Source organism: Cebus imitator, unplaced genomic scaffold (assembly GCF_001604975.1).
Source record: "Cebus imitator isolate Cc_AM_T3 unplaced genomic scaffold, Cebus_imitator-1.0 Scaffold124, whole genome shotgun sequence".
Taxonomy (NCBI): Eukaryota; Metazoa; Chordata; class Mammalia; order Primates; family Cebidae; genus Cebus; species Cebus imitator.
The window spans coordinates 5,150,495-5,176,848 of record NW_016107439.1 but is presented as its reverse complement, the minus strand read 5'-3'; the positions used below and the strand labels follow the sequence as shown (position 1 = coordinate 5,176,848).

The 26,354-nt window shown below is 35.1% G+C and overlaps 1 protein-coding gene across 3 annotated transcripts in view; it reads right to left on the bottom strand.

The window, feature by feature from the left end:
• Nucleotides 1–26,354, bottom strand: part of NFXL1 (nuclear transcription factor, X-box binding like 1) — a 67,477-nt gene that overhangs the window by 23,833 nt on the left and 17,290 nt on the right. For all 3 annotated transcript variants that reach the window (XR_001828629.2, XM_037742644.1, XM_017540325.1), the window contains 9 exons: nucleotides 26,191–26,315; nucleotides 23,843–23,965; nucleotides 20,313–20,403; nucleotides 15,028–15,148; nucleotides 14,650–14,809; nucleotides 13,504–13,595; nucleotides 7,346–7,367; nucleotides 6,785–6,925; nucleotides 3,368–3,534 (listed from right to left, as the gene is read on the bottom strand). Coding sequence is in view for 2 of the 3 variants with exons in the window: in XM_037742644.1 (XP_037598572.1) it covers nucleotides 3,368–3,534; nucleotides 6,785–6,925; nucleotides 7,346–7,367; nucleotides 13,504–13,595; nucleotides 14,650–14,809; nucleotides 15,028–15,148; nucleotides 20,313–20,403; nucleotides 23,843–23,965; nucleotides 26,191–26,315 (1,042 nt within the window). In the remaining variant the exon portion in view is untranslated. The remainder of the gene's footprint in view (nucleotides 1–3,367; nucleotides 3,535–6,784; nucleotides 6,926–7,345; nucleotides 7,368–13,503; nucleotides 13,596–14,649; nucleotides 14,810–15,027; nucleotides 15,149–20,312; nucleotides 20,404–23,842; nucleotides 23,966–26,190; nucleotides 26,316–26,354) is intronic.

Here is a 26,354-nt window from a genome sequence, read left to right as displayed (position 1 = left end):
AATGCAAAATTGCCCTCTAAATTCCCTGTACAAAACTTCTAAGATTAAAAATTATAATACTTTATGAGATTTCAACAAAATAACTTTAACATAAGAAAAGAATAAATTTGTCTTCTACAATTTACCAAAATATGAGTCTAGACTCTAGGGAACAAAAACAAATATTAGCTAATAAGAACAAGAATTTTCCAAAATGTATACTAAAAAATGCAAAATAAAGTAATATTCCCCAATGAAACTTGAGTAAAATATATTTATAAAAAGCTCACTTTACGGACTGGAGTGAAATAGCCAGGAGAGAGTTAAGTGGTAAATTATGTTGTATCATTATTAAACAGAAGAAAAGGGAATTTTTTTTCTTCCATCAAAATCATCCATAAACAAGAATTTATATTTTTTTAAAGTAAGAAAATATACTGATCATAACCTACTGTGATAGATGCTATAACAGCAACATTTGTAATAAACAAAGGCCTATGTTTTAAATCTATAGCTTAAGCAACACGGTGAAACCCTGTCTCTACTAAAAAATAGAAAAAATTAGCCAGGCGTTGCGGCCTACACCTGTAGTACCAGCTACTCCAGGAGGCTAAGGCAGGAAAATTGCAAGAACCCAGGAGGCGGAGGTTGCAGTGAGCTGAGACGGCACCACTGCACTCAAGCCTGGGCGAAAGAGGAAGACTCCGTCTTAAAAAGTAACAACAACAACAACAAAATCTATAGCTTAAAAATTATGCCTAAGTAAACTGCTGGCATAGCTCAGAGATACTGCAGGTTCAGTTCTAGACCACCTTAATATAGTGAATATTACACTAAAGCAAATCACACAAATTTTTGGTTTCCCAGTGCATATAAATGTTATGCTTAAACAATCCTGCAATCTACTAAGTATGAAATAGCATTACATCATAAAAAACAACGTGTATACCTTAACTTAAAAATGCTTTATTACTAAAAACTGCTAATGCTCATCTGAGCCTTCAGTCAGTCCTAATGTTTTTGCAGGTGGAGCATCATGCTTAGATATTTATGGCTGCTGACCAATCAGGGTGGTAGTTGCTGAAGACTGAGGTGGCTGTGGTAATTTTAAAAAATAAGACAACAATAGAGTTTGCTGCATCAATTGACTCTTCCTTTCAGGAAGATTTCTCTGTAGCATGCGAGGCTGTGTTTCATAGCATTTTACCCACAGTAGTACTTCTTTCTAAATTCCTCTTAAACCCTTCTGCTGCTTTAACTAAGTTTGGGTAATATTCTAAATCCTAATCCTTTGTTGTCATTTCAGCAATGTTCATGGCATCTTCACCAGGAGTAGAATCCATTTCAAGAAGCCACTTTCTCTGTTCATCCATTGGAAGCAACTTCTCATCCATTAAAGTTTTATTAGCAGCAATTCAGTCCCATCTATAGGCTCCTTTTAAATTGTAGTCCTTTTGCTGTTTCCACCACATCTACAGTTACTTTCTGCACTGAAGGCTTGAATCCCTCAAAGTAATCTATGAGGGCCGGAATTAACTTCTTCCAAACTCCTGTTCCTGTTGATATGAATGTTCTTAACAATATCTAGAATGGTGACTCCCTTCCAGAACATTTTCAATTAACTTTACCCAGATCCATCAGAGAAATCACTACCTACATCTGGCAGCTATAGCTTTATAAAATGTATACTTAAAAAATGAGACTTGAAAGTTGAAATTACTCCTTGAACCATGGGCTGCGGAATGGATGTTGTGTTAGCAGGCATGAACAAAACATTCATCTCCTTGTATATCTCCATTATAGCTCTTGGGTAAACAGGTATATTGTCAACGAGCAGTAATATTTTAAAAGGAATCTTTCTGATCAGGTTTCAACAGCGGGCTTAAAATATTCAGTAAGCCATGCTGTAAACAGATATACTGTCATCTAGGCTTTGTTGTTCCATTTACAGAGCACAAGCAGACCAGATTTAGCATAATTTTCAGAGTAGTAAATGAATACTGGCCTCAATTTAAAGTCACCAGCTGCATTAGGCCCTAACAAGAGAGTTGGCCTGTCTTTTGACACTTTAAAGCCAGGCGTTGACTTTTCTCTAGCTATGAAAGCCCTGGATAGCATTTTCTTTCAATAGAAGGCTGTTTTGTCTACATTGGAAATCTGTTGTTTAGTGTAGCCACCTTCATCAATGATCTTATTTAAACCTTCTTGGATAACTTGCTGCTTCACCTTGCACTTCTATGTTATAGAAATGGCTTCTTCCTTAAACCTTATGAACCAACCTATGCTGCCTTCAAATGTTTCTTCTGCAGCTTCCTTAACTCTCTCAGTCTTCACAGAATTGAAGAGAGTTAGGAGCATCTCTAAATGTTGTGGCTGCTTTGACCTTCTATCCAGGCCACTAAAACTTTTTCCATATCAGCAATAAGGCTGCTTTGCTTTCTTATCATTCTATGTTCACTGGAATGAACTTTAATTTCCTTTAAGAAATTTTCCTTTGCATTCACAACTGTTTGGTGCAAGAGATCTAACTTTTAGCCTAGCTCAGCTTTAGACATGCCTCACTAAGCTTAATCATTTCTAGCTTTTGATTTAAAGTTAGACATGTGTTCCTTTCAGTTGAGCACTTAGAGGCCATTGTAAGGTTATTAATTGGCCTAATTTCAATACTGTTGTTCCTTGGAATAAGGAGGCCCAAGGAGAAAGAGAGAGATAGGGGAACTGCTAGTGATGCAGTTCAATCACACACAACATCTATCAATGATTCACCGTCTCACAGAAGTGCAGTTCATGGCACCCCAAAACAATTACAGTAACATCAGAGATCACTGAACACAGGTTATCATCACAGATATAATAATAATAATAATAATAATAAACTTGAAATATTGTGAGAATTACTAAAATGTGACAGAGACACAAAGTAATCACATGCTGTTGGAAAAATGGCATCAATAGACTTGTTCAGTGCAGGTTGCCAAAAAACTCCAATTTGTAAAAAACTCAGTATCTGTCAAGTACAATAAAGCAAAGTCCAAAAAAACAAGGTGTGGTTGTATGTACAAGTCAAATTTTGATTGAACAAAATTCTAATTTGACATAGTCAAACTATCAGTTATAGCAGTATTTCTCTAATTTTTTTCAAAAGCATGATAAATTTTCATAACAAAATTTTATACAGAATCTTGAAATGGAAATAAAAGCATAATTTCCCTGTTTGAAATCATTATGAAGTATCCAGAAAGTGGAGTATTCTACATGTCTTCCTTCCAGGTCTCTATTGGAAAATCTAGGTATCTAGAGTTTAAGCAAACTAGACTATAAAGGGTTCTTATTATAAAGATGCCAATTCAACTAATTGTAATAAGACTTTTTTTTTCAGTCCACTCACCTACATTCCACATACAGGCTTGTGATCTTACAGTGACACTTTATTCTAAGCATCTGAACACAAGGTGGACATTCTCCAGGGTGACATGGCAAAACACATGGGTGAAGACAACCTAGTGGCCGTGGCCTGGAGCACCCTTCTTCACAATGAAGGCATTCTGGGCCAGCCTGAAAAATAGCAAGAAATAAATCACCTAAGTACAAGGTAAGCCTAACATTTCTATATGTTAGAGTCATAAAATGTATATATCCCATTAAAATAAAGTACTTCTGCAGCTCTTAGAAACATAGTTAATCAAATGGTACATACTCTTATTTATCTTAAAAATATTCATATGAAAGAATAGCAAGATTCTCAATATGACTATTGTTCATATAGATTTTTTTTTTGCTTATAAACCTCATTAAGTCAAACTGCCTCATTTTTAAATGAAACTTAAAATGAACCTGACCATATAAAGTATCCCACTAAAAATGTAAATTACTTCCTAAAGAATAATCAGAGACAGACAAGAAAATACACAGAGTAAAAACGTTTATTCATTTCTATACAATAATCATCACTGAACTAAAGGAATCAATACATTGTTAACACATAAATTAAAAATCCAAAGCACTCAACAGCTGGAAGATAATTATCCCATCTTGCCAAAGAGAAACACATATAGAATGAAAAAAGAATGACCAGTAGTTTATATTTTAATGCATATCAATGAACTAAAGCTAAATCACATTTTACAAATAAATGTGTACCTCAACGTAACTTAAGGCACCTCCCTTTTCTCTAGTGATTTAATAATTTAACTAGCATTAGAATCTACTAAAAAAGGTTAAAAATACTTGTTTCAGGATATGGTTTGTTTTCTCAGGTCATACTTGAGGTAAAATAAGAGAGCTATAGACATGGGTATTAAATGTTAAAGGTGAAACGTTTTTATCATAATTCCAAAGAGAAGCCATGATTACAATAGTTATTATGATAAAATTCTAAGCTATTTTTTTACATATAGGATTAAAAAGAAATACTGTTTCAAATTATAAAAATATTATTTTATAAATAATTTTTATTTTTAAAAGGCATATTCATTTATTCCACAAATACTCAATACTTACGTCCCAGGCATTGTTCTTAGCACTGGAAAGAAATGAGACAGGCCCCTGGAACTTACCTTTATATGAGGAGGTAAGATTATGAATATAATATCTTGGTAACTAATCTGAAGAAAGATAAAGCAGGATAAGAAAGAGTGATGATACCAACAAGAATGAAGCCTGCCTGATAAAGATCACATGTGAATAGAAACCGAGTTAAATGAGGGAGAGAACCATCAGAATAGAGAGTTCCAAAGGAAAAGAACAAGTACAAAGGCTCTAAGGAAATACAAATGTGGAATGTTCAAGAAACTGGAAGAACAGAAGCAGAAGTGAGTAAGCAAGAGAGTGATGAGTAGTTAGATGAAAGCTGGGAAAGACAGGAGTGAGATCATTATTGAGCCTTTATAGGCCACTGAAAAGGATTTAAATTTTGGCCTGAGAGTGACTGAAAACTATCAAAGGATGTGGAGCAGGAAGATGATACCTGATTTACATTTTTTAAAAGATTAATCTGGCTGATGCAGTAAAACACAGTGAGAGTTGAAAGGCTGGTTAGGAAACTACTGCAGAAATCTAAGTCAAAGGTGATGGTGGCTTAGATGAGGATATTAGTGCTATAGGTTACGAGAAACTGTCAGTGTCAAGATCTATTTTGAAGATAAACCTAGGAGGATTTTCTTTGGAAAAAACGGACAAGAAAGACAAGAAAGAAATCAAGCATGATTCCTATGTCTTTGATCTGCACAAGTGGGTAAAAACGGTAAAATGACTTTCTGAAATGGGAAAGACTGAGCGAGTATTAGGCAACGAGTAACAAAATATGCAAAGAGAACCAAAGTTAACATAAAGAGTCTATTCCATTTGCTCTTCCTGACTATGTGGTACACCTACAATAATCTTCTATTTAAACGACAAGAGTAGAAGAGCACATTGGGCTGGGAGTTAAAAGATCAGGCATAATACTTTCTGATCTACTACTCTCCTGTTGCATAATCATGGACAAGTCACAGGGCTTCAGCTTCCCTATCTGCAAAATGAAAATTATACTTAGAATATGAGTTCCTTCCAGCTATGGGGGAAACAAAAAAATCACCGTTATCTTCCTGGATTACTTCCAATATCAAGTTCTACCTTCTAGGAAAGACTATCTTAGTTAAGAAATACAGAAAGTCTGTCCGTCAAATATCATATGTAGTTCTCATTTAAAAAGAAAAACCAAAGCGTTAACCCAGGAAGCAATTTTGGGATAATCCACCATAAATCTCTAACAGTCACATCAGCTTTGAAAATAAGCTTTTTCTGACTCACTTCATATTCTAGAAATCTGGGAGAGGAAAGCCATAGAACAGCTACACCCTAACTAGTTAAAATTATTTTGTATCATTATTGTTTAGTCTGATTTTACAATTCTAGTAACATTTTCGTTTTATCATGAGTACATTTTAGAGGGTCAAGGCATGGATCGATAAATCATAAGTAATACATTTACACATATGTTTGCACATGAACAAGAAGAATACCATGGGCATTTATGTTGTCATGTATTATAAAGACAAAAAATAACCTAACAATGCAACTAAAATTTTCAATAGCACAAGTCATATTAATAATTTAAATAGCTGTAAATTTAATGTTAATAATAAAGTGACACTTAAATTTTCCGGCCTATTTCTCATTTAGACACTAGTATTACAACACCCTATAGAATGGAAGTCTAGAAAAAAATTATTTTAAAAATAAAGTTTAACATCAGCTACATTTGTTTTTCCTTGTAAGGTGGCAATTTTGAGAGATATTTGAATAGCTAAGTTCTCACATGCTTGTAAAATGCTTTAATTATACACATAGATACACCATTCATCTGTGATGCCATTTATTTTAGTTTCCAACAAAAGATTGGGAATTTATTTAAATTTATTAAAATTATGAAAATCATTCATCCTGTGTGTCAGGCTTAACTTAGAGTAAAAGCTCTAGACTAAACTCAGATATAAATAATGAGAAATGGAGGTGATACTCCTGCCTACTATCTAAGAAGATATATAACCTATATATTTTTATCATAAAACTATATCCTATGTATTAACACAGGTATGGTATGTAAAGAGTTCCACATTAAAAGGCAACTATTATGAATTGGAATAAAGATACAGAACTATATACCCCAAGCTGCTGTCTTAGGAAAGGCAAGGAAGGAGAAGGGATGAGGGCAAAAATAGAGGAAGGAAGCTAAAGCAAAACAGAAAAATATTTATGGAATAATTGTTGAAAAAATGTTTCAAGAATACTATGGGCAGATATGCATTCAATCTAAGAACATTACCTTGTTTTTTCCAGTTGAGCCATCAATTTTGGTTACTTTGTGGCATTCTTTCATACATGTGTGATTCTGACAATCTAAGATTCTTCCACAAACTCTTTTACAAGAGTAGGGTCCTAAGGCATGGCATGGTAGTGGACTCACCTTTCAAAATAAAGCAAATCAGCACAGCACACAACACACAAAACTTTCTGGACATACTACATGCTTCCAAAATTACTCTGCTATCATTTGAGAACAAGTTTCACAAAGGCCTACTAAGTTTGCATGAATAATAACACTGATGATCAAAATATTGCAAAGTAATGAATGCCAAGAAGCAAAATGTTCTCCTCCTAAAAAGAAAATTCAATATAATTCTGTAGTAAATACATATACACAGTCTAATTCTCAAATAAAAGCGTTGCATATTTTTTAAATTAGTAAATTCTTGTACTCTTTATAACAGTAAAATAACAATACTTTGACTTTATTATTTCTGACAACTCCAATATAGAAAAGTTACACTAGTATATAATAGTATACATTATAAGCTTTACCTAAAATTTTGCACCTGTAACTCACCTCATGTTTCCCAAGACATTCTCTGTAAGGAAAGAATAAAATAAAATGAAAACATTACAAATTATACAAAAATAATACCTAAAGAGGCTAACTCTAAGAACAGTAAAAAAAATAAACACATACGGAAATAATAAGCAATTACAGTTAAGTTACAGGATACAAAGTTAATATACAAAGGTCAACTGATTTCCTGCATAGTAGCAATGAACTGTTAGAATCTGAAATTAAAAACATTATTAGCACAACAAATGAAATACTTGGGTATGAATTTAACAAAATATATGCAAGATCTCTATGAGAAAACTACAAAATACTTATGAAAGAAATCAAAGATTTAAATAAATGAAGAGATATTTCATGTTGACAGATATGAAGGCTAAAAATTATTAAGATGTAGTTTCTTCCCAATTTGATCCAGATTCAACATAATTCCAATCAAAATCCCAGCAAGTTATTTTGTATATGTCAACAAACTGATTCTAAAGTCTATACGGAAAGATAACAGACCCAGAACAGCTAACACAATACTGAAGAAACCAAAGTCAAAAAGACTGATGCCACCCAACTTCAAGAGTTACTATAAAGCTACAGTGATCAAGACAGTGTGGTACTGATGAAAGAACAGGCAAATGGAAGAAAACAGTCCAGAAATGGAACCACACAAATCACAGTCAACTGATCTTTGACAAAAGAGCAAAGCCAATTGAATGAAGAAAGGATATGCTTTTCAATAAATAGTTGATGCTGGAACAAATGGACATCCACTTGCAAAAAAATCTAGACAGATCCTACGCCTTTCACAAAAGTTAGCTCAAAATGAATCACAGATCTAACTGTAAAATGCAAAACTATAAAACACAATCTGGGTACTCTGAATTTAAGACAACTTTTTAGATATAACATTAAAAGCACAATCCATGAAATAAAAATGAATGATAGATGTCATTAAACTAAAAATTACTGCTCTGAAAAGAACATTTAGAGAATGAAAAGCCACAAAGGATGGGTGTAGTGGCTCATGCCTATAATCCCAACACTAGGAGGCTGAGACAAGAGGATCATCTGAGCACAGGAATTTCAAGACCGGCCTGGGCAACATAATGAATCTCTACAAATATAAAAATTTTAAAAATTAGCTGGACACGATCGTGCAAGCCTGAAGTCCCAGCTACTTGGAGGTTGGAGGTAGGGCTGAGGTTGGAGGATCATTTGAGCCCAGAAGGTTGAGGCTGCAGTGAGCTATGATGAAGCCACTGAACTCCTACTCCAAAGTTGGAAAAGCCTGGGTGACAGAGCTGAGATCCTGACTCAAAAACAACAACAACAAAAGATAAACCACAACTGGCAAAAAATACTTGAAAAACTCACAGCTGGTAAAGGACTTGTCTCCAAAATATACTCAATAAGAAAACAAATAATGCAATATAAAAATGGGCAAAAAGGAACAGGAAGTTAAACATTGTATGTTCTCACTCACGTAGAAGCTAAAAAGTTTATCTCGTAGAAATAAAAAGCATAATAGTTACAGGGTGGAAAAGGTAGAGGGAAGGGGAGATAAGAGAGATTTGTTAAAGGACAAAATTACAGCTAGATAGGAAGAACAAGTTCTGGTGTTGTATAGTTATCCTACAGTGCTATAAAACTATTGTTATCTATTGTCAACTATAGTTTCTACTGTTAACTATCGATAACAATAGTTACCTATAACAATAGATATCTACAGATATCTATAACTATAGTTACAGAAAAGAGGATGCTGAATGTTCCCAAAACAAATAATAAATGCCTGATATGATGGATATGCTAATTGCCCTGATCCGATCACTATATATCACATTGTATATACTGAAACAGCATGTTTCTTATAAATATGTACAATTATTATGCATCAATTAAAAATAGAATGACTAAAATCCAAAACACTGACAATATCATATGTTGGTGAGAATGTAGAGAAACAAAAATTCTCACTCATTGTCATGAGAATACAAAATGATTCAGACCCTTTGGCAAACAGTTTGACGGCTTCTTACAAAGCTAATCAAAGTCTTACCATGTGACCCAGCAATTACACTCCTAAGTATTTACCCAAATGAGGTGAAAGCTTATGCCTACACAAAAATCTGCACATAAATGTTTATAGCAGCTTTATTCTTAATTGCCAAACTTGGAAGCAACCAAAATGTCCCTGTATGGCAAATAGGTAAACAAACTATGGTACCTTTATACAATGGATTATTATTAAATGATAAAGGGAAATGAGCTATCAATCCATGAGAAGACACAGAGTAACCATAAAACCATATTGCTAAGTGAAGATGCCAGTCTGAAAATGCTGCACACCATAAAATTCCAACTATACGACATTCTGGAAAAGGCAAAACTACAGAGACAGTAAAAAGATATGTGGTTGCTAGGAATTTGAGATGGGGAGGGGAGAAGAAGGTTGAACAGGTGTAGCACAGGGCATTTTTAGGGCAGTGAAACTATTCTGTATGAAATCATAATAGTAAGTACATGACACTATGCATTTGTCAAAACCTACAGAACCATACAACACAGAAAGTAAACTCTAATGTAATCTATGGACTTTAGCTAATAATAATATACCAATATTGGTTCCTCAACAGTAAAAAATGTATCACTAATGAAAGTTGGTAATGGAGAAAACTATGTGTGGTATGGGGACATGCATAGGAACTCTCTATATTTTCTGTGCAATTTTCTCTGTAAACCTGAACATTTTATTAAAAAATAAAGTCTATTTAAGAAAATAAACATCATTTCCCTTTCCAGGGACTGGTTTAAAAATGGTCTAATGAAATGTGAAAAGAGTTATCCTGTGGAGCTTTGGAGAAGTTTCCTTATCCTTAAAAGAAAAAAAGAAAAGGTGATGATGATGACAGACAGAAGGCATATACATTTCAATTTCTCCCTTTGGAAATTTTCATGTCTTGATTGCGAAGTTAACAGAGAGGCAAACAGCCTGAGGTCAAAGATGACACACTAAGGAAAACAAAATGGAAAGACAAGCTGAGCTTTTGATGATGTGTAATTGAATGAACCAAATTAACCAACTATAGAGCTATTCTGTTTCCAGTCTAATTTTGTGAGGCATAAATATTACTGTGCTTTTTATTTAGGTTTTCATTTAGGTTTTACAGTTTCTACTGTACAAATCTTACATTCCTTTTATTGAATTTCTTAAACAACATGTTCTTTTCACGCTATATAAGTAGAATTGTTTTCTTAATTTCATTTACAGATTGTTTGCTTCCAGTGTACAGAAGTACTACTGGCTTTGTATACTGATGTTTCTTGCAAAAGTAATGAACTCATTAAGTAACTGTAACAGTATTTTTGAGGACTCCTTAAAACTTTTGACACAAGATCTTGTCACCTGATTTATCTTTCACAATGACATATTATGTGAACTGTGGGTTTTTCACAGATGCCCTTTATCAGGTTGAGGAAATTATCTTTTCTTCCACACCTGAGTGTTTTTATCAAGAAAGTGTGTCAGATTCTGCCAAATGCTGCGCTACATCTACCAGCTGCCCTTTACTGATAAGAATTACACCAATTGGATGAGCACAGTGGCTTATGCCTATAATCCTAGCACTTTGGGAGGCCAAGCCAGGAGGATTGCTGGAGGCCAGGTATTTGAGATCAGCTTGGGCAAAATAGCAAAACCTCATTTCTATAAAAATTTTAAAAAACATCAGTCAGACATGATGGCACATGCTTTTAGCCCAGTTACTCAGTAGGCTGAGGCAGGAGAATCCCTTGAGCCCAGGAGTTTGAAGCTGCAGTGAGCTAGAAATACACCACTGTACTCCAGCCTGGGCGAGAGTGAGACCCAGGTATTACACTGATTGGTTTTCTTATGTTGAATCAACCTTATATTTCTGGGATAAATCCATTTGGTTACAGTGTATAATCTTTTTACATGGTACTGGATTCAATTTGTTATTATTCTGTGAAGAATTTTTGCATCTATATTCACATGTGATATTGGTCTGTAGTTTTCTTGTAATGTCTTTCTCTGGTTTTAGTATTAGGGAAATACCAGGCTTGTTGAATAAGGTGGGAAGTGACCTTCCTTAAGTGAAAGGATTGATGTAAATTCTTCTTTATACTTTGGTAGAATTCACAAGTGAACTCATCTGGTCCTGGGTTTTTCTTTGTGATAAATAATTACTAATTCAATCTCTTTAGTAGATTTTTCTGTTTCAATCTCTTCAGATTTTCTGTTTCTTCTTGAGTCAATTTCAGTAGTTTGCTGCTAAGCATTTGTTCACGCAATCAGTAACCAACAGAGTTGTAGGGGCTATACTAACATCAGACAAAATAGACTTTAAGTTAAACAAAAATTGTTGCTACATACAAAGGACATTTTACAATGATAAGGACCTCTGAAAATTCTCTCCTTACTGACATTGTTGTAACTATCATGAACCTCGTTATTTTATAAATAAACTGAGAAGGTATACAACTTATTAATAGGAGAAGTTGGTGGGAAGCTCAACCCTCAACTCAAGAGCTTTTACTCTAAGAGACAATCTGTTTTAGTACACACACCCCTTCCAGCAACACTTTCCAGTCAAATGAGAAAGAAAGACCATTGTAATCTAATATCATTTTTCAAACCTCTAGTAAACATGACTTAGTAATTCCAGGCAGTTTTTCTACTGTCAGATAGTATTTTATCCAAAGTAAGATTTCAAGCAAATTAACTGAATTAAATAATCTTAATATAAAACAGACTAAGTAAGGGCCAGACACAGTGGCTCATGCCTGTAATCTCAACAATACGGGTGGATCACTTAAGGCCAAGAGTTTGAGACCAGCCTGGGCAACATGGAGAAACCCCATCTTTACTAAAACTACGGAAATTAGCCGGGTGTGGTGGCGCATACCTATAGTCTCAGCTACTCGGGAGGCTGAGGCAGGAGAATAACTTGAACCCGGAAGAAGGTTGCAGTGAGCCAACATTGCACCACTGCACTCAGCCTGGGTAACAGAGAGGGAATTCATCACAAAAANAAAAAAAAAAAAAAAAAAAAAAAAAAGCAGACTAAGGATTTCAAAGGTAATTAAGTACTGTATAACTGGACAATAGTTTAGTGCCTATGAATTATAATATCAATGTCTCTTCTATTTCTCTCAAAGGAAAAATTTTAGGCCACTAATAATTCTAACATAGTAAGAGATATTAGCAATAACTTGGTTCCTCATGATTATAATTTAAGTCCTCAGTAAAAGAGTTAGTCTCAAATAACTGAATACCTACATGAAAAACCTCTGTGCTAACTTTACAACCCTCATTGATTGGTTAAATCTACAGACTAAAATTTCCCTATTTGTGCATATATCTCCAAACAACACTTTGCTTCCCAACTTGACTATGTGACCAATATACAAAAATATACATGCTATTTCAACTGGGAGGAATGTTGTGGAAATGATAGCTTTTAGAAGTAAAAAACAAACAAAACCAAAAATCCTCTCTTTAAAAGACCAATACACAAGAAATACCGATGTTTAATTTGGCATCTTAGCTGTAGACAACAGCCCCTTTTCCAATTTTATGTTGCTTCTAAGCATTCTGTGCTTCTTTTTTCCCTATACTCCATAATTTCTGCTGGAAGTATAAAAAATTCCAGGATTCCCTGTTACTACAGGTTCAGCTCCCTACAGCTCAGTTCCAGTTATTCACCAGCCCATCCGGGAAACTGCTTCCTTTCATTTCCAAGTCTTCCTTTAAATATTCCTCAAGTTTGCCTTATCTAAAACCTGGCTTTCTTCTGTCTTCAGGGAGCTTACACTCTAGTATGGGAATCATCAGGAAAACAAATGATGTTTCCTGAATTTGTTTTTATAACTGCATGTATAAGTTGCTATGGAAAGCTAAGAAGGGCATCAAGCTCTAACTAGGGGTAAAAACTCAAAAAAAGATACCTATAGGAGGTTTATAAGCAAGTATAACAAATATGTTTGGAAAAGAATGAAGCTTAAGACAGACTAGTTTACAGGCTAGGCTTGACATAATAATGAACTGAACTAAGAAAAAAGGGAGGTTGACTTCAGATATCCTTCAACCTATGTCAAAAGTTGTTTGTTTATTTGTTTTTTTTAATTGAAATTCTAATACTTACACAGGAATAGGAACTTGACATGGAGGACACGGTAATGCAGTCTGAATAAATGCTGGCTCTGAAGGCTGTTCCCAAGGGCCTGTAGGCTGGTGCTACAAATAAAATACATAATAATATTAAGTCAGAGAAATTAAATCATATGGCCATTTTAAGAATCTACGAAAATAGTTCCATGTATCCTCTGCTCAAGCAGGTTGAAATTTTTTCAAATTGTGCTTACTGAAATACATCATTTCATCTGTATTAAATGAGATTATTCCCCTCCACACACATTTGATATTAATAACTGAGACAGAATCCAGTTTATCAATGGTAGAACACAGGCAGTGCAGCCTCTTTCACCTCCAATAAGAAAATGAGAAAAAGATGTAAACTCCAACATCTACCAATTGAACATAATCTCTATTATTTTACTCACAGTTGCTCCTCAGCACCTAAAAAAATGCTTGATACTTAGTAAGGGCTCAATAAACATTCATGAGGCCGGGCACAGATGCCTCATGCCTATAATCCCAGCACTCTGGGAGGCGGAGGCAGGCAGATCATTTGAGGTCAGGAATTCAAGGCCAGCCTGACCAACATGATGAAACCCCATCTCTACTAAAAATACAAAAATTAGCCAGCCACAGTAGTGGACACCTGTAATCCCAGCTACTCAGGAGGCTGAGGCATTAGAATCACTTGAACCTGGGAGGTGGAGGTTGCAGTGACCAAGATCACACCACTGCACTCCAGCCTGGGCAACAGAGTGAGACTCCAACTCAAAAAATAAATAAATATTCATGAATATTTATTTTAAATACTATTAAATAAAATATTAAAAAGTGAACAAATCTTTAAGATAAGGTTATAGAAGATATCTATAACCCTAAACCACAATATATGAAGGAGGACTGCCAAATTCATCTATATCATGATCACAATGTAACTAACACTGTATTTGCAAACATTGTTTATTGGTTTCTCTTCTTTTCTATACTGAGAGTTGCCTAAAACAAGAAAATCAAGTCTTGATTACCTTGCACCCTACTCCATGCACAGTGCTTCCCAGTAAGTGCTTGGTCATTGCTCGTTGAGAGACTAAGTAAAAGCAAGAAGTACAATCCATAGCAATGCACTATTTCTTTAATAGCATTATTCCCTTACCCTGCCAGTCTGCTTTATTAATGCTTGATCATGACATGGAGCAGGACACAAGTGACCACATTTCTCCAAAACTTTTTGGCAAGGTTGATGACATGGTGGACAAGAGCCAAAGTGACAGCGATGTTTCTCTTGACTTATATGATGACAAGTTGGTGGTCGACTAAATCATAAAGTACAATTTTCAAAAATTACTTTTGATATTGAACAATTACATCTAAAGGACAATTATCTATTTACATTATCGTCTGATTCCATATTGAACAAGTATACTGTGAATATTAATATTTTAAAACACTAAAGCAAAATTAAATTAAAAGTCGATATGAATTTAAATTTGTACAACAACAGATGGAAGCTTGTGCAAAGCTTCAAACTCACCTGCATTGCTCCTTACACTTGGGTGGTCTTGTGGTCCTTTCTCGGCCACAAGGCACTGTTACCTTAGTATTGCCACAATTACACTTCACATCTACGGTTTCTGGACAGGGATAGCAACTGCCTGAAAAAAAAGTCTGATAATTAAAAAGTTTCCTTAAATACCCAAATGCCTATCACACATAAAGTTAGTATATTCACACAAGGAGAAACTCTACAGCAAAAAATGAAGAAAACTACAACAACATGAATGAATCTTACCACAAAATATTGAGCCAGGCACAAAGAGTACATAGTACATGATTCTATTTATATAAAGTGAACAAGAAAAACTAATTTCTACGGCTCAAAATCAAAGTGATGGTTATGAAGGACGCAAGACGGGTGTTGAAAATTCTGGTAACGTTCTGTTTAATGATGTAAGTTTTGGTTACTGGCTATGTTCAATTTGTAAAAATTCAACAAGCTGTGTACTTTTGATCTGTAACACTTTTCTCTCTTTTATGGAGGGAGAGCGGGGGACAGGGTCTCACCCTGTTGCTCAAGCTGAGTGCTGTGGCACAATCATGGCTCACTGTGCAGCTTCAACTTTCTGGGCTCAAGCAGTTCTCGCACCTCAGCCTCCCAAGTAGCTGGGACTAACAGACACGCACCACCATGCCCAGCTAGTTTTTGATTATTTGTAGAGGTGGGGGGGATCTCACTATGTTTCCCAGGCTGGAACTCTTGGACTCAAGCAATCTTCCCACCTCAGCCTCCCAAATGCTGGGATGACAAGTGTGAGCCACTGCAACTGGCCCCTGATTCATAATACTTTTCTCTCTGTACACTGGTACCTCAATAAAGTTTTAAACATTTCTCTAAAATTTGCTAAAACTTCTGTTCTAAATAACAAACTGAACACATTACTCATTCAAAACTAAAACAAGCAAAAATGGATTTAAGTCTTTGGAAAATCTAACATTAGCAATAATATCTTTGGCCTATTTTCAAACATCTATCAAAGTACACAATTTTTAGACAAATTCTCAATAACTTTTCTTTCATTACCTGATTTTGGTTAGTAGCAAGGAATTTTCCACTATTTGTACTTTGTGAAAGACTAAGAACTAAGCCACCACTTTAGGCTATAATCCCAAACATATCTCTTTGAAACATAAAAAAAGAGTTATTTTTGTTTTAGCTTTCTACACCGTTTTGTTATGGATGGCAGAAATATAAAAAAACAAAATCAAAGAAATCTTTAAAGCAAGCTATAAAGTTCCCTCCAAGACGTTCTGTCATCATCTTAAGGGATTCCTTCCCGCTCTAGTTTTCCCAGTAAGAAATTCTATCAGAAACGAAATAATGAGGGAATAAGAGTTTTCAATAAAGAAATGAATATTTTATAGAGACTACTGCCTAGGTGTCAGGACCAAGCAAAACATGGACCAGGAGTTAACCTGATCAAAAAAGATTAATAATGGACAATACCCTGGCTTACATGCCTCTAGAAGTTCAAAATAGTTCCCTAAAACAAATACAAATTAAGAATTATAATTCAAATAATGAGCATAGAAAAAGAGAAAATTAGTGGTAAAAGCATCATAGGGTCAAACATAACATTTATTATACAGAACACCAAATGTGTTTTGACAAATATATTACTGATGTTAATACAAGTTATCCTGATGCACATGATCATGTTTTATTCTGATTTTACCTAAAGAATGACATGTTGTGGTTTTTTTTTTTTTTTTTTTTTTGGCGGGGTTTTTTTTTTTTTTTCTTGGTTTGTTTGCGTTGGCGCAATCTCGGCTCACCGCAACCTCCGCCTCCTGGGTTCAGGCAATTCTCCTGCCTCAGCCTCCTGAGTAGCTGGGATTACAGGCACGCGCCACCATGCCCAGCTGATTTTTTGTATTTTTAGTAGTGACGGGGTTTCACCATGTTGACCAGGATGGTCTCGATCTCCTGACCTCGTGATCCACCCGCCTCAGCCTCCCAAAGTGCTGGGATTACAGGCGTGAGCCACCGCGCCCGGCCAACATGTTGTATTTTTAAAGTTAATAGTGATATTTAAGTCTGTTCTCATTCAGCATATATCAATTTCTACACTTAATAATTTTTTGTTCATCTTCAGAAGAGGAACTTATCAAATATAACCTTTTTGCTATTCTAAACTACAGTATCACTTTTTCAAAAATTAAATCTTGAAAATAGGGATAATTTCTCTAAACAGTCTCAATATTGACCAACAGAATTTATTATAGATATCTATACAGCATAACAGATTTTAATTATGACTTTCAAAATAAAAAAGCCGTATACAGGCCAGGGACAGTGGCTCACACCTGTAATCCCAGCACTTTGGGAGGCCAAGGCAGGCAGATCAAGAGGTCAAGAGATCGATCCTGGCCAACATGGTAAAACCCCAGCTCTATGAAAAACACAAAAATTAACTGGGTGTGGTGGTGCACGCCTGTAGTCCCAGCTACTTGGGAGGCTGAGGCAGGAAAATCGCTTGAAACTGGGAGGCAGAGGTTTCAGTGAGCCGAGATTGGGCCCCAGCATTCCAACATGGCAACAAAGTGAGACTCTGTCACAAAAAAGAGCAGTATACAGAGACTATAACTATACTGACCAATACCACTTAATAGGCAAAATAGGCATGATTCGGGTAGTTCTAAAACTATAAACACATCCTGAACTTAAAAAAACTGTAAATCAAATTTTCATATATCCACAACACGAATATACAGTATCTTCCCCCCATAAATTACTATATAATTCTGATTATGAAGGAGTCTAGAATGATGAAAAACTGGTATGAAATTATGATTCTACATTCTTACATAACTGTAAATGAAACAAATGTTGAGAGTTGCACAATAGTATCTTCCACATACTTTCCAACAGGGAAAATTTTGTTCTGACTAATAAGCTTTTTTAAGGATTAATAAGAATCTTAAAAAAAAAAAAACTCTACCAAAAAAATATCAAACCTGAATCTGATCAAACCTCTAGATCCAATTAACAGGTTATAGAAACTACAGATGACAGAGGAATATGTTGAATAATACCACAGAGAGACACTCTGCAAAACACAGACTCTGAGAAACTAAATAAAGCAACCTAGTTTCTTCAACAAATTAAGTCACAAGGGGGAAAAAGGACACAGAGGATGGAAATTATAAATTAAAAGACTTTAGAGACATAACCAATTACAATACAGGTATTGATCGACTTACGACCTATGCAACTTACGACCATTTGACTTTACGACCACAATCGCTAGCCACGACTGCTCCACGTCTGGCAGCGCAAACGTTGCCCAGCTGGGCGTATGACAGTGTGGACCAGCTTCCGGCAGCACTACCATCTCCGTGTACACCATTTCAACTGTACATATAGCCTACTCAACTTACAGCCAAATCATGTTACGACCGGTCCGTGGTCCCGACCGTGGTCATAAGTCAAGCACTAGCTGTATGTCAATTTTAAATTATAAATTAAAAGATTTTAGAGACATAACCAATTACGATATGTCAAATTTATTAGGTTTTTGACTCTATAAACTGAAGTAAAAAATGAAATTACTTATAAGACAACAAGAAATTTGAACACCAGATATTTGCTGATATGAAGAAATATGTTAGTTATGTTTAGGTTAAGAATCCATCTTTTAGAGATGAATACTGAAATATTTATGGGCTTTGCTTCACAATAAGAGAGAGGGAAATGCTTCCAACACTTCTCTACTAAGTATGATATATGCTCTCACCTTTTGGCAGATACTCTTTATCAGGTTAAGGATATGTCTATTTCCAATTAAACTATTATCATATATAGATGTTGGATTTTATCAACCATTTTTTAGACATTTATCAAGGCGGTCTCATTTCTCCTTTGATCTTGTAATGTGGTAAATTACATAATATTAGATTTAGTACTGTCAAACCAGTTATACCACAGAGATGTAATTTGCAAAAATCTGCAAAAACTCAATGGGTCAGTGATGTAATGACTATAACAGAAAATAAAATCTTTCTAGTGTTGGTGAGAACATAGCTAAAAAACTATTTCTAAACTTCAATGACAAATCAAAGAACACCTATAGAAAATGTCTATAGGATAAATAGAATCTGACACTTTTCCTAATGTGGAAGGAATCTAGTATAATGGAAATATCATAAAGATTGGGTTCACATCCTGACTCTGCAACTAGTTCTATTAACCTTGGGCCAATAGTCTCCTGGCCTGTTCCACATAAAAAATAATAGTAGTTCCATACATGCTGCAAGATTTCTGAAAGGACTGAGAGGTCAACTAAGGAACAATTCAGTAGTTTGTTCTAGGTATTAAACTACCAAGTGGCAGAGTCTAGCCTTAAACCTAGGATTTCTTACTCTAAGTCCATGATCTTTCCAATACTCTACACCATATCTCAGTAGATTCCATTTCATATAAACATAATCCAAATAAATGAAGTTAACTCTGTTTTTAATGTCTACCAATAACTTAGAACATAATTCTCAAAGTGTAGTCCAGGAACCCTAATGATTCTTGAGACCCTTTCAGGTCTGCGAGGTCTCACATGCATACAGTTTTCCAGAAGCTAGTGACAAGTGATATCACAGCAGATTTAATGCAGAAGCATGTATGTGAATCCAGGTATTTTCTGTTAAGCTAGACATTAAAGACATTTGTAAGAATGTAAATTTTTCTACTTTTCTCAGAAAATAGTTATTTTTCATAAAAATATATTACTTGTGTTAAGACATAATGGGTTTATTATTGCTATTTTTTTAAATATTACATTTTATTTTAATTTCAAATATAATCAATGTCAATGAATAAAACTGACATTAACAAAAGCCCTTTGGGGACAAAAAGAGTGTAAAGGGGTCATGAGATCAAAATGTTTAAACATCGCCAGCTTAGGATATATCTAATCCTTTGCTAGATTTAACTCCATATAAGTATATAAAATTCAGAATAAAACTCAAAACTCTATGAACACCTTAATTAAAAAACTGTGTGGGGAAGGTTAGAAAGTAGAAAACAGTATGGTGTTATAGAAAGGACAATACTTTTATATACAGAAATCCTGGGTTCAAATGTACTAGACATTTCACTTAGTAAGTCACTGAATCCTCTTAAGCGTCAACCTCTTTGTCCATAAAATAGGGACACTGGCAAACTACCTTACCTCCTTCTCAAGGTTAAGAGGGTCAAGTAAATGAAAAAAAAAAAAAAAACCACAATGTCAATACAAACACAAAATCATAACTATTGTTAAAGTTTACCTCTGTGGCAGACAGATGGACACTTATGGTTTCTACATCCTAAAGTCCGTCCACAGTTTTGATCACAAGGTGGACAGTTTCCAGGGCAACACTGAAGAGAAAGCAATATATAAAGAACAGGTAATTCAAAAACCCATGAATAATGGGCATGTCATGACTAGTCACAGAACTTATGGAAAGCAAAAGATATACTTTTCACTAAAAGAATGAAAGTATTCAAGAGTATCAACATTCTTCTGGTAAATAAATATACTTCACTAAGAACTTACAATGACCTAATTTAACAAATCAAGCTAAATTTTCTTAATTATTAATGACTCAATTATTCTATGACTCAGACATTTCCATCAGATAATTTCATTCCTTTATCTATGCAGAGACTAATAACATTAGCCAAATGAATGTCAACTCAGGAAAACAATTAGTCTGGCTATTTAAAAAAAAATTTTTTTTTTTTTGAGACAGAGTCTCACTCTGTTGCCAGGCTCCAGGCTGGAGTGCAGTGGCGCAATCTCGGCTCACTGCAACCTCCGCCTCCTGGGTTCAAGCAATTCTCCTGCCTCAGCTTCCCAAGTAGCTGGGACTATAGGCACGCGCCACCATGCCCAGCTAATTTTTTGTATTTTTAGTAGAGACGGGGTTTCACCATGTTGGCCAGGATGGTCTTGATCTCTTGACCTCGTGATCCGCCTGCCTTGGCCTCCCAAAGTAAAATTTAATTAGAACCAATTCAATGTACAGATTCACTTGGCAGTTATTTATTTTCTTTCTTTCTTTTTTTTTTCTTGAGACAGGATCTGGCTCTGTTGTCCAGGTTATAGTGCAATGGTACAATTTTGACTGACTGTAACCTCCACCTCCCAGGCTCAAGCCATGCTCCCACCTCAGCCTCCTGAGTACCTAATGCTACATGCACTACCCACCACATCCAAGTAGTTTCTGTATTTTTGGTAGAGATGGAGTTTTGCCATGTTGCCTAGGCTGGTCTCAAACGTCTGAGCTCAAGCGATCTGCCTGTCTTGGCCTCCCAAAGTGCTGGGATTAAAGGCATGAGCCACTGTTCCTGGCCTCATTTGGCAGTTATTTTCAAACCACAGAATCAGAGACTAAAGAAGAGAAGCAGAGATAGGCTACTTGCATCCAGCTTTCTTTGTCACTTCCCTGATTTCACGGACACTTCCCTGTCTGTGAAAATATAGCTAGCTATGACCTGTCCTAATTTTTCAATCATGGACACCAGGCAACTACTATAAGTCTATACTTCCATCTTAACTCTTTCCTTGACTTCTTACATGCCTAACTTTGGAAAGGAAATACAGACTACAACTGTCTTAAAGAAACGTATGGTTGTATATAAGAGAAAGTTTCAGTACATAAAAATACCTCAAAACAAAATATACATTATTTAAAAAGCAATTAACAGTCAATACAGCTTATTCTAAAAAATTAACCAGGCACAGTGGTGTGCACCTGTAGTCCCAACTATTCGGGGAGGCTGAGGAAGGAGAATCGCTTGAACCTGGGAGGTGAAGGTTGCAGTGAGCAGAGATCGCGTGACCGCACTCCAGCCTGAGCTAGAGTGAAACTCCAAAAAAAAAAAAAAAAAAAAAAAAAAGTCAATATACTTTAATCAATTAGACAAATGTTCATTGAGTAATACTATGTTCCTATCACTTTGCCAGTGCCAGTGGGGGGAAAGGTTATGTGGTCCATGACTTGAATAAGCCAACAGACACTTCTGTTTCAATGTATGATGTAGTAACAATAACCAGATTTACAGTCCTGTCTTAAACAACTAGAAAACCAGACAAAAGATATGAAGCTACAGTTGTCAGACATCAGATAATTAGGCAGCACAGACGACAATTCCTAACAGAAGGGAAACAAACAAGGCAAGCCCTGCAATGCCATCAGCTTAGACATGGAGTCTTCTGGCTATAGCATGAGGAAGATCGTAAGCAGAATCTGGCTATCTCACAAAGTTGAGTAGACAAAATTGATAGTTCAGAGAGGCCACTGTGGCTAGAATTTGTGGAGAGAAGGCAGCAGTACAGAAAAAGCTCTGGGGAACTCCGGAAAGAACTCCCTGGGTCTTTGGCTGAGTACTTGTCTGTGTGTGTGAGAGAGGAAACAACCCAAAAGCTGAGAAAGAACCACTGGAAATAGAAGGTAGAATAATTTCAAGAGATTGTACAAGGTGATGAAAAAGTCCGTGTTCATTACAGGCAGAGTAGAAGGACCTCCTAATACATGGGCATCAAGTAGAGTACTTAGAAGTTATTGCGTCAGTATTGGGGCCAAAGTAGCCCTAAACAAAAGAGTATTCTGGTCATACCTAAAAATATCAAGCCTCTAAAAGAACTAACAGGTTTTTAGTAATTTAACTTTGTCCCAGAATAAGGCTTAAAAATGTTTAAAGAAATACAAATAAACAAAAAGAACCAGCACCCAAAAATGTAAAGTTCACATTTAGAAACAATCAAATATTATCCAGCAGACAAAGAAGCAGAAAACATAACCCCCAAAAAGTAGAAAAATCAATAAACAGAAACAGACTCAGAAATAAGAGATGACAGAATAAGTACACAAGAACATTAAAACAGACATTATAAATACAGCCTATCTCACATTCAAGTAGATAGAGGAAGCATGAACATGCTAAGGAGAAGCATGAACATGCTAAGAAGAAACATGGAAGATATAAAAAAGACCCAAATCCAACTTCTAGAGATGAAACAAACTACTGAAAACTGGTGATAAAGACTGAGATCTTAATAACCAGCCAGAAAAAAAGAGACACAATCAGTACAGAGGAACAAATATAACAATCATAGAATACTACTCAGTGGAAAAAATGCAAGCTAAAAGATAGTAGAGCAATACCTTTTAAGTATGAGGGTAAAAACCGCCAAAGTAGAATTCTAAAGTAAAAATATTTTTCACAAAAACTAAAGAAAGGTATATTCAGACATACAAAGTTGAAAGAATTCATGACCAGTGCTATTAGAAATATTAAAGGAAATCCTTCAGAATAGAAAGAAAATGAAATGTGATAGAAAACTGAATCTATACAAAAAGATGAAAAGCACTTAAAATAAGTATGATGATAAACATCAAAGATTATCTTTTTCTTATTTTTTCAAGCTCTTTAAAAGATAACTGATTATTTAAAGCAAAAGTAAAGTCAATGTATTTGGGGCTTATAAAATACACAAATATAAAATGTATGAAAATCATACATTTCAGTGATCAGAAATAGTAATCAGAAACAGCTGGAGAATCAAGCTGAGAGGACAATGCACAGGACAAGAAACTCTCCTCATTTAAAAAAATTGGTACAATTCCCACTAATACAAAAATTACCTAGATTAAGGTTAATCTAGAATATTTATTAATATATTGCATGAAAACCAAAGCAAATGCCTGAACATTTTTTGAGAAACAATTCAAGACAGCACTTATTGAGAGCCCAAAATGGAAAAATTCAACAAAGTCTTTATATCAGGGATTTCCAAGCTTAAAACACAAACCTTTCTTCTACATTGATGCTTCTGACAGTCACGCATCTTAACACATTTAGTTTCACACAGATAAGGTTTATGACAAGGCATTCGTTTTGTATGCTTTCCACAGCGACAGTGCTTTTCCACTTCCTAGAAGAATAAAAGAAATGCTATTAAAATTGATTTTTGTTCGTATTTTTCCTCTTATTGCAACTTCTACAATTATTAAAATATGAAGAACAAAAATTTTAACACTAAATTTGTGTAACAAACTTCCAAACACCAATTTGAATTTCCTAAAACATTTGCTTTTATCTTACTTTGTTCCAGAAAGGACTGCATATAAATTTGTTATTAAATTTAGTAGAAAATTGATATTAAATAGTTAAACACACACACACACACACATAATAAAACTACTTACATTTCGTTACAACCATAACATCTGCACCACTTGTCTCAGTAAAGCCAAAAAAAACTGGAGTATCTAGTAAGCTAACTTGCTGACTTGGTACTCTGGTCAAAACCAAAATGACACATACAACTTTAAAGTCTCAAGTATAGGCCTCTACAGAAGTCTTGAACACCCAAAGTCATCCGTGAGGACTGGTATTAACTTCTTATGAACTCCAGTTAATGTTGATATTTTGACCTACTCTCCTTATAATGAATGAATGTTCTGAATGGCATCTAAACTGAGGAATCCTTTCCAGAAGGTTTTCAATTTACATTGCCAAGATTCATCAGAGGAATCATTATCTATGGCAGCTATGGCCTTATAAAATGTATTTTGTAAAAAATAGAACTTGAAAGTCAAAATTATCCCTTGATCCATGGGCTGCAGAATGGATATTGTGTTAGCAAACATGGTATAAAACAGCATTAATTTCTTTGTACAGCTCAATCAGAGATACTGGGTGATAAGGTGCATTGTCAATAAGCAGTAATATTTTGAAAAGGGTATTTTCCAATCGGTCAATCTCAAGAGTGGACTTAAAACATTCAGTAAACCATGCTGTAAAGATGTGCTGTCAACAGATAAGCTGTCATCTAGGCTTTGTTGTTCCATTTACATAGGCAGACTAGATTTAGCAAAATTCATAAGATCTCCTAGGAATTTTGAAATGGTAAATGAGCACTGCTTCAATTTAAAGTCACCAGCTACATTAGCCCTTAAGAAGAAAGTCAGCCTATATTCTTTGATGCTTTGAAGCTTTAAAAGTCCTAGATGGTATCTTGTTCTAGTAGAAGACTATTTCATCTCAGTTGAAAAATCTTTTGTTTAATGTAGCCACCTTCATCAATTACCTTAGCTAGATCATCTGGATAACCTGCTACAATTTCTACGTTAACACTTGCTGTTTCACCCTGCACTTTTGTATTAGGAAGAGGGCTTCTTTCCTTCATGAACCAACCACTGCTAGTTTCAAACTTTTCTTCTGCAGCTTCCTCACCTCTCTCAGTCTTCACAGAATTGAAATTAGGGCCTTGCTTTGGAGTAGGCTTTGGCTTAAGGTAATATTATAGTTACTTTGATCTTCTATGCAGATCTCTAAAACTTCCTCCTATAATAATAAGGCTGTTTCACTTTCTTCCTGTATTCACTGGAGTAGCAATTTAATTTCCTTTAAGAACTTTTCCCTTGCAATCACAACATGGCTATTTGATGCAAGAGGACTTTCAGCCTATTTCAGCTTTCAACTTGCCTTCCTCACTAGCTTAATCATCTCTAGCTTTTGATTTAAATGAGAAATCTGCGACTCTTCCTTTCACTTGAACATTGATGAAAGCCATTGTAGGGTTATTTATTGGCCTAATTTAAATATTGTTGTCTCTCAGGGACTAGGAAGGTCCAAGGAGAGGGAAAGAGGGAGGGGAATGACTGGTCAGTAGAGCAGTCAGAACACACATAACATTTAACCATTAACTTCACTGTCTAATATGAGCATGGTTTGTGGCACCCCCCAATCAATCACAATGGTAACATCAAAGATCACTGATCACAGGTTATCATAACAGATATAATGATAACGAAAAAGTCTGAAATAGTGCAAGAATTACCAAATATGACACAGAGACATGAGCATGTGCTGTTGGGAAAATGAAGCTGAAAGACCTGTTTTACAAAGGCTTATCATAAACCTTTGATTCATAAGAAAATGCAGTATTGGCAAAGCACAATAAAGTGAAATGCAATAAAATGTGGTATGCCTGTACTCTCCTGCTTCTTACCCGAATATTAGGTCACTAAGCTCATATAGATCATGATACAGATGTATATGAAAATAAGTAACAGGAAACAACCACAGGACAATCTCATTTGATATATTATGATAGGTAGCTCTTAAAAGTAATTATTACAGTAGATGACTAACTTGTCTACATGTTTCACAGGGACCTCGGTGACAACGCTGTGAACATCTATGGATTCCACATTCAAGAACTTTATCACAACTGTCTCCACAAGTTGGTACATCTTCCGTACAAGGCAAAGAAAACTCTAAAAACAGATAAAAAGTCAATATTAATAAGATACATT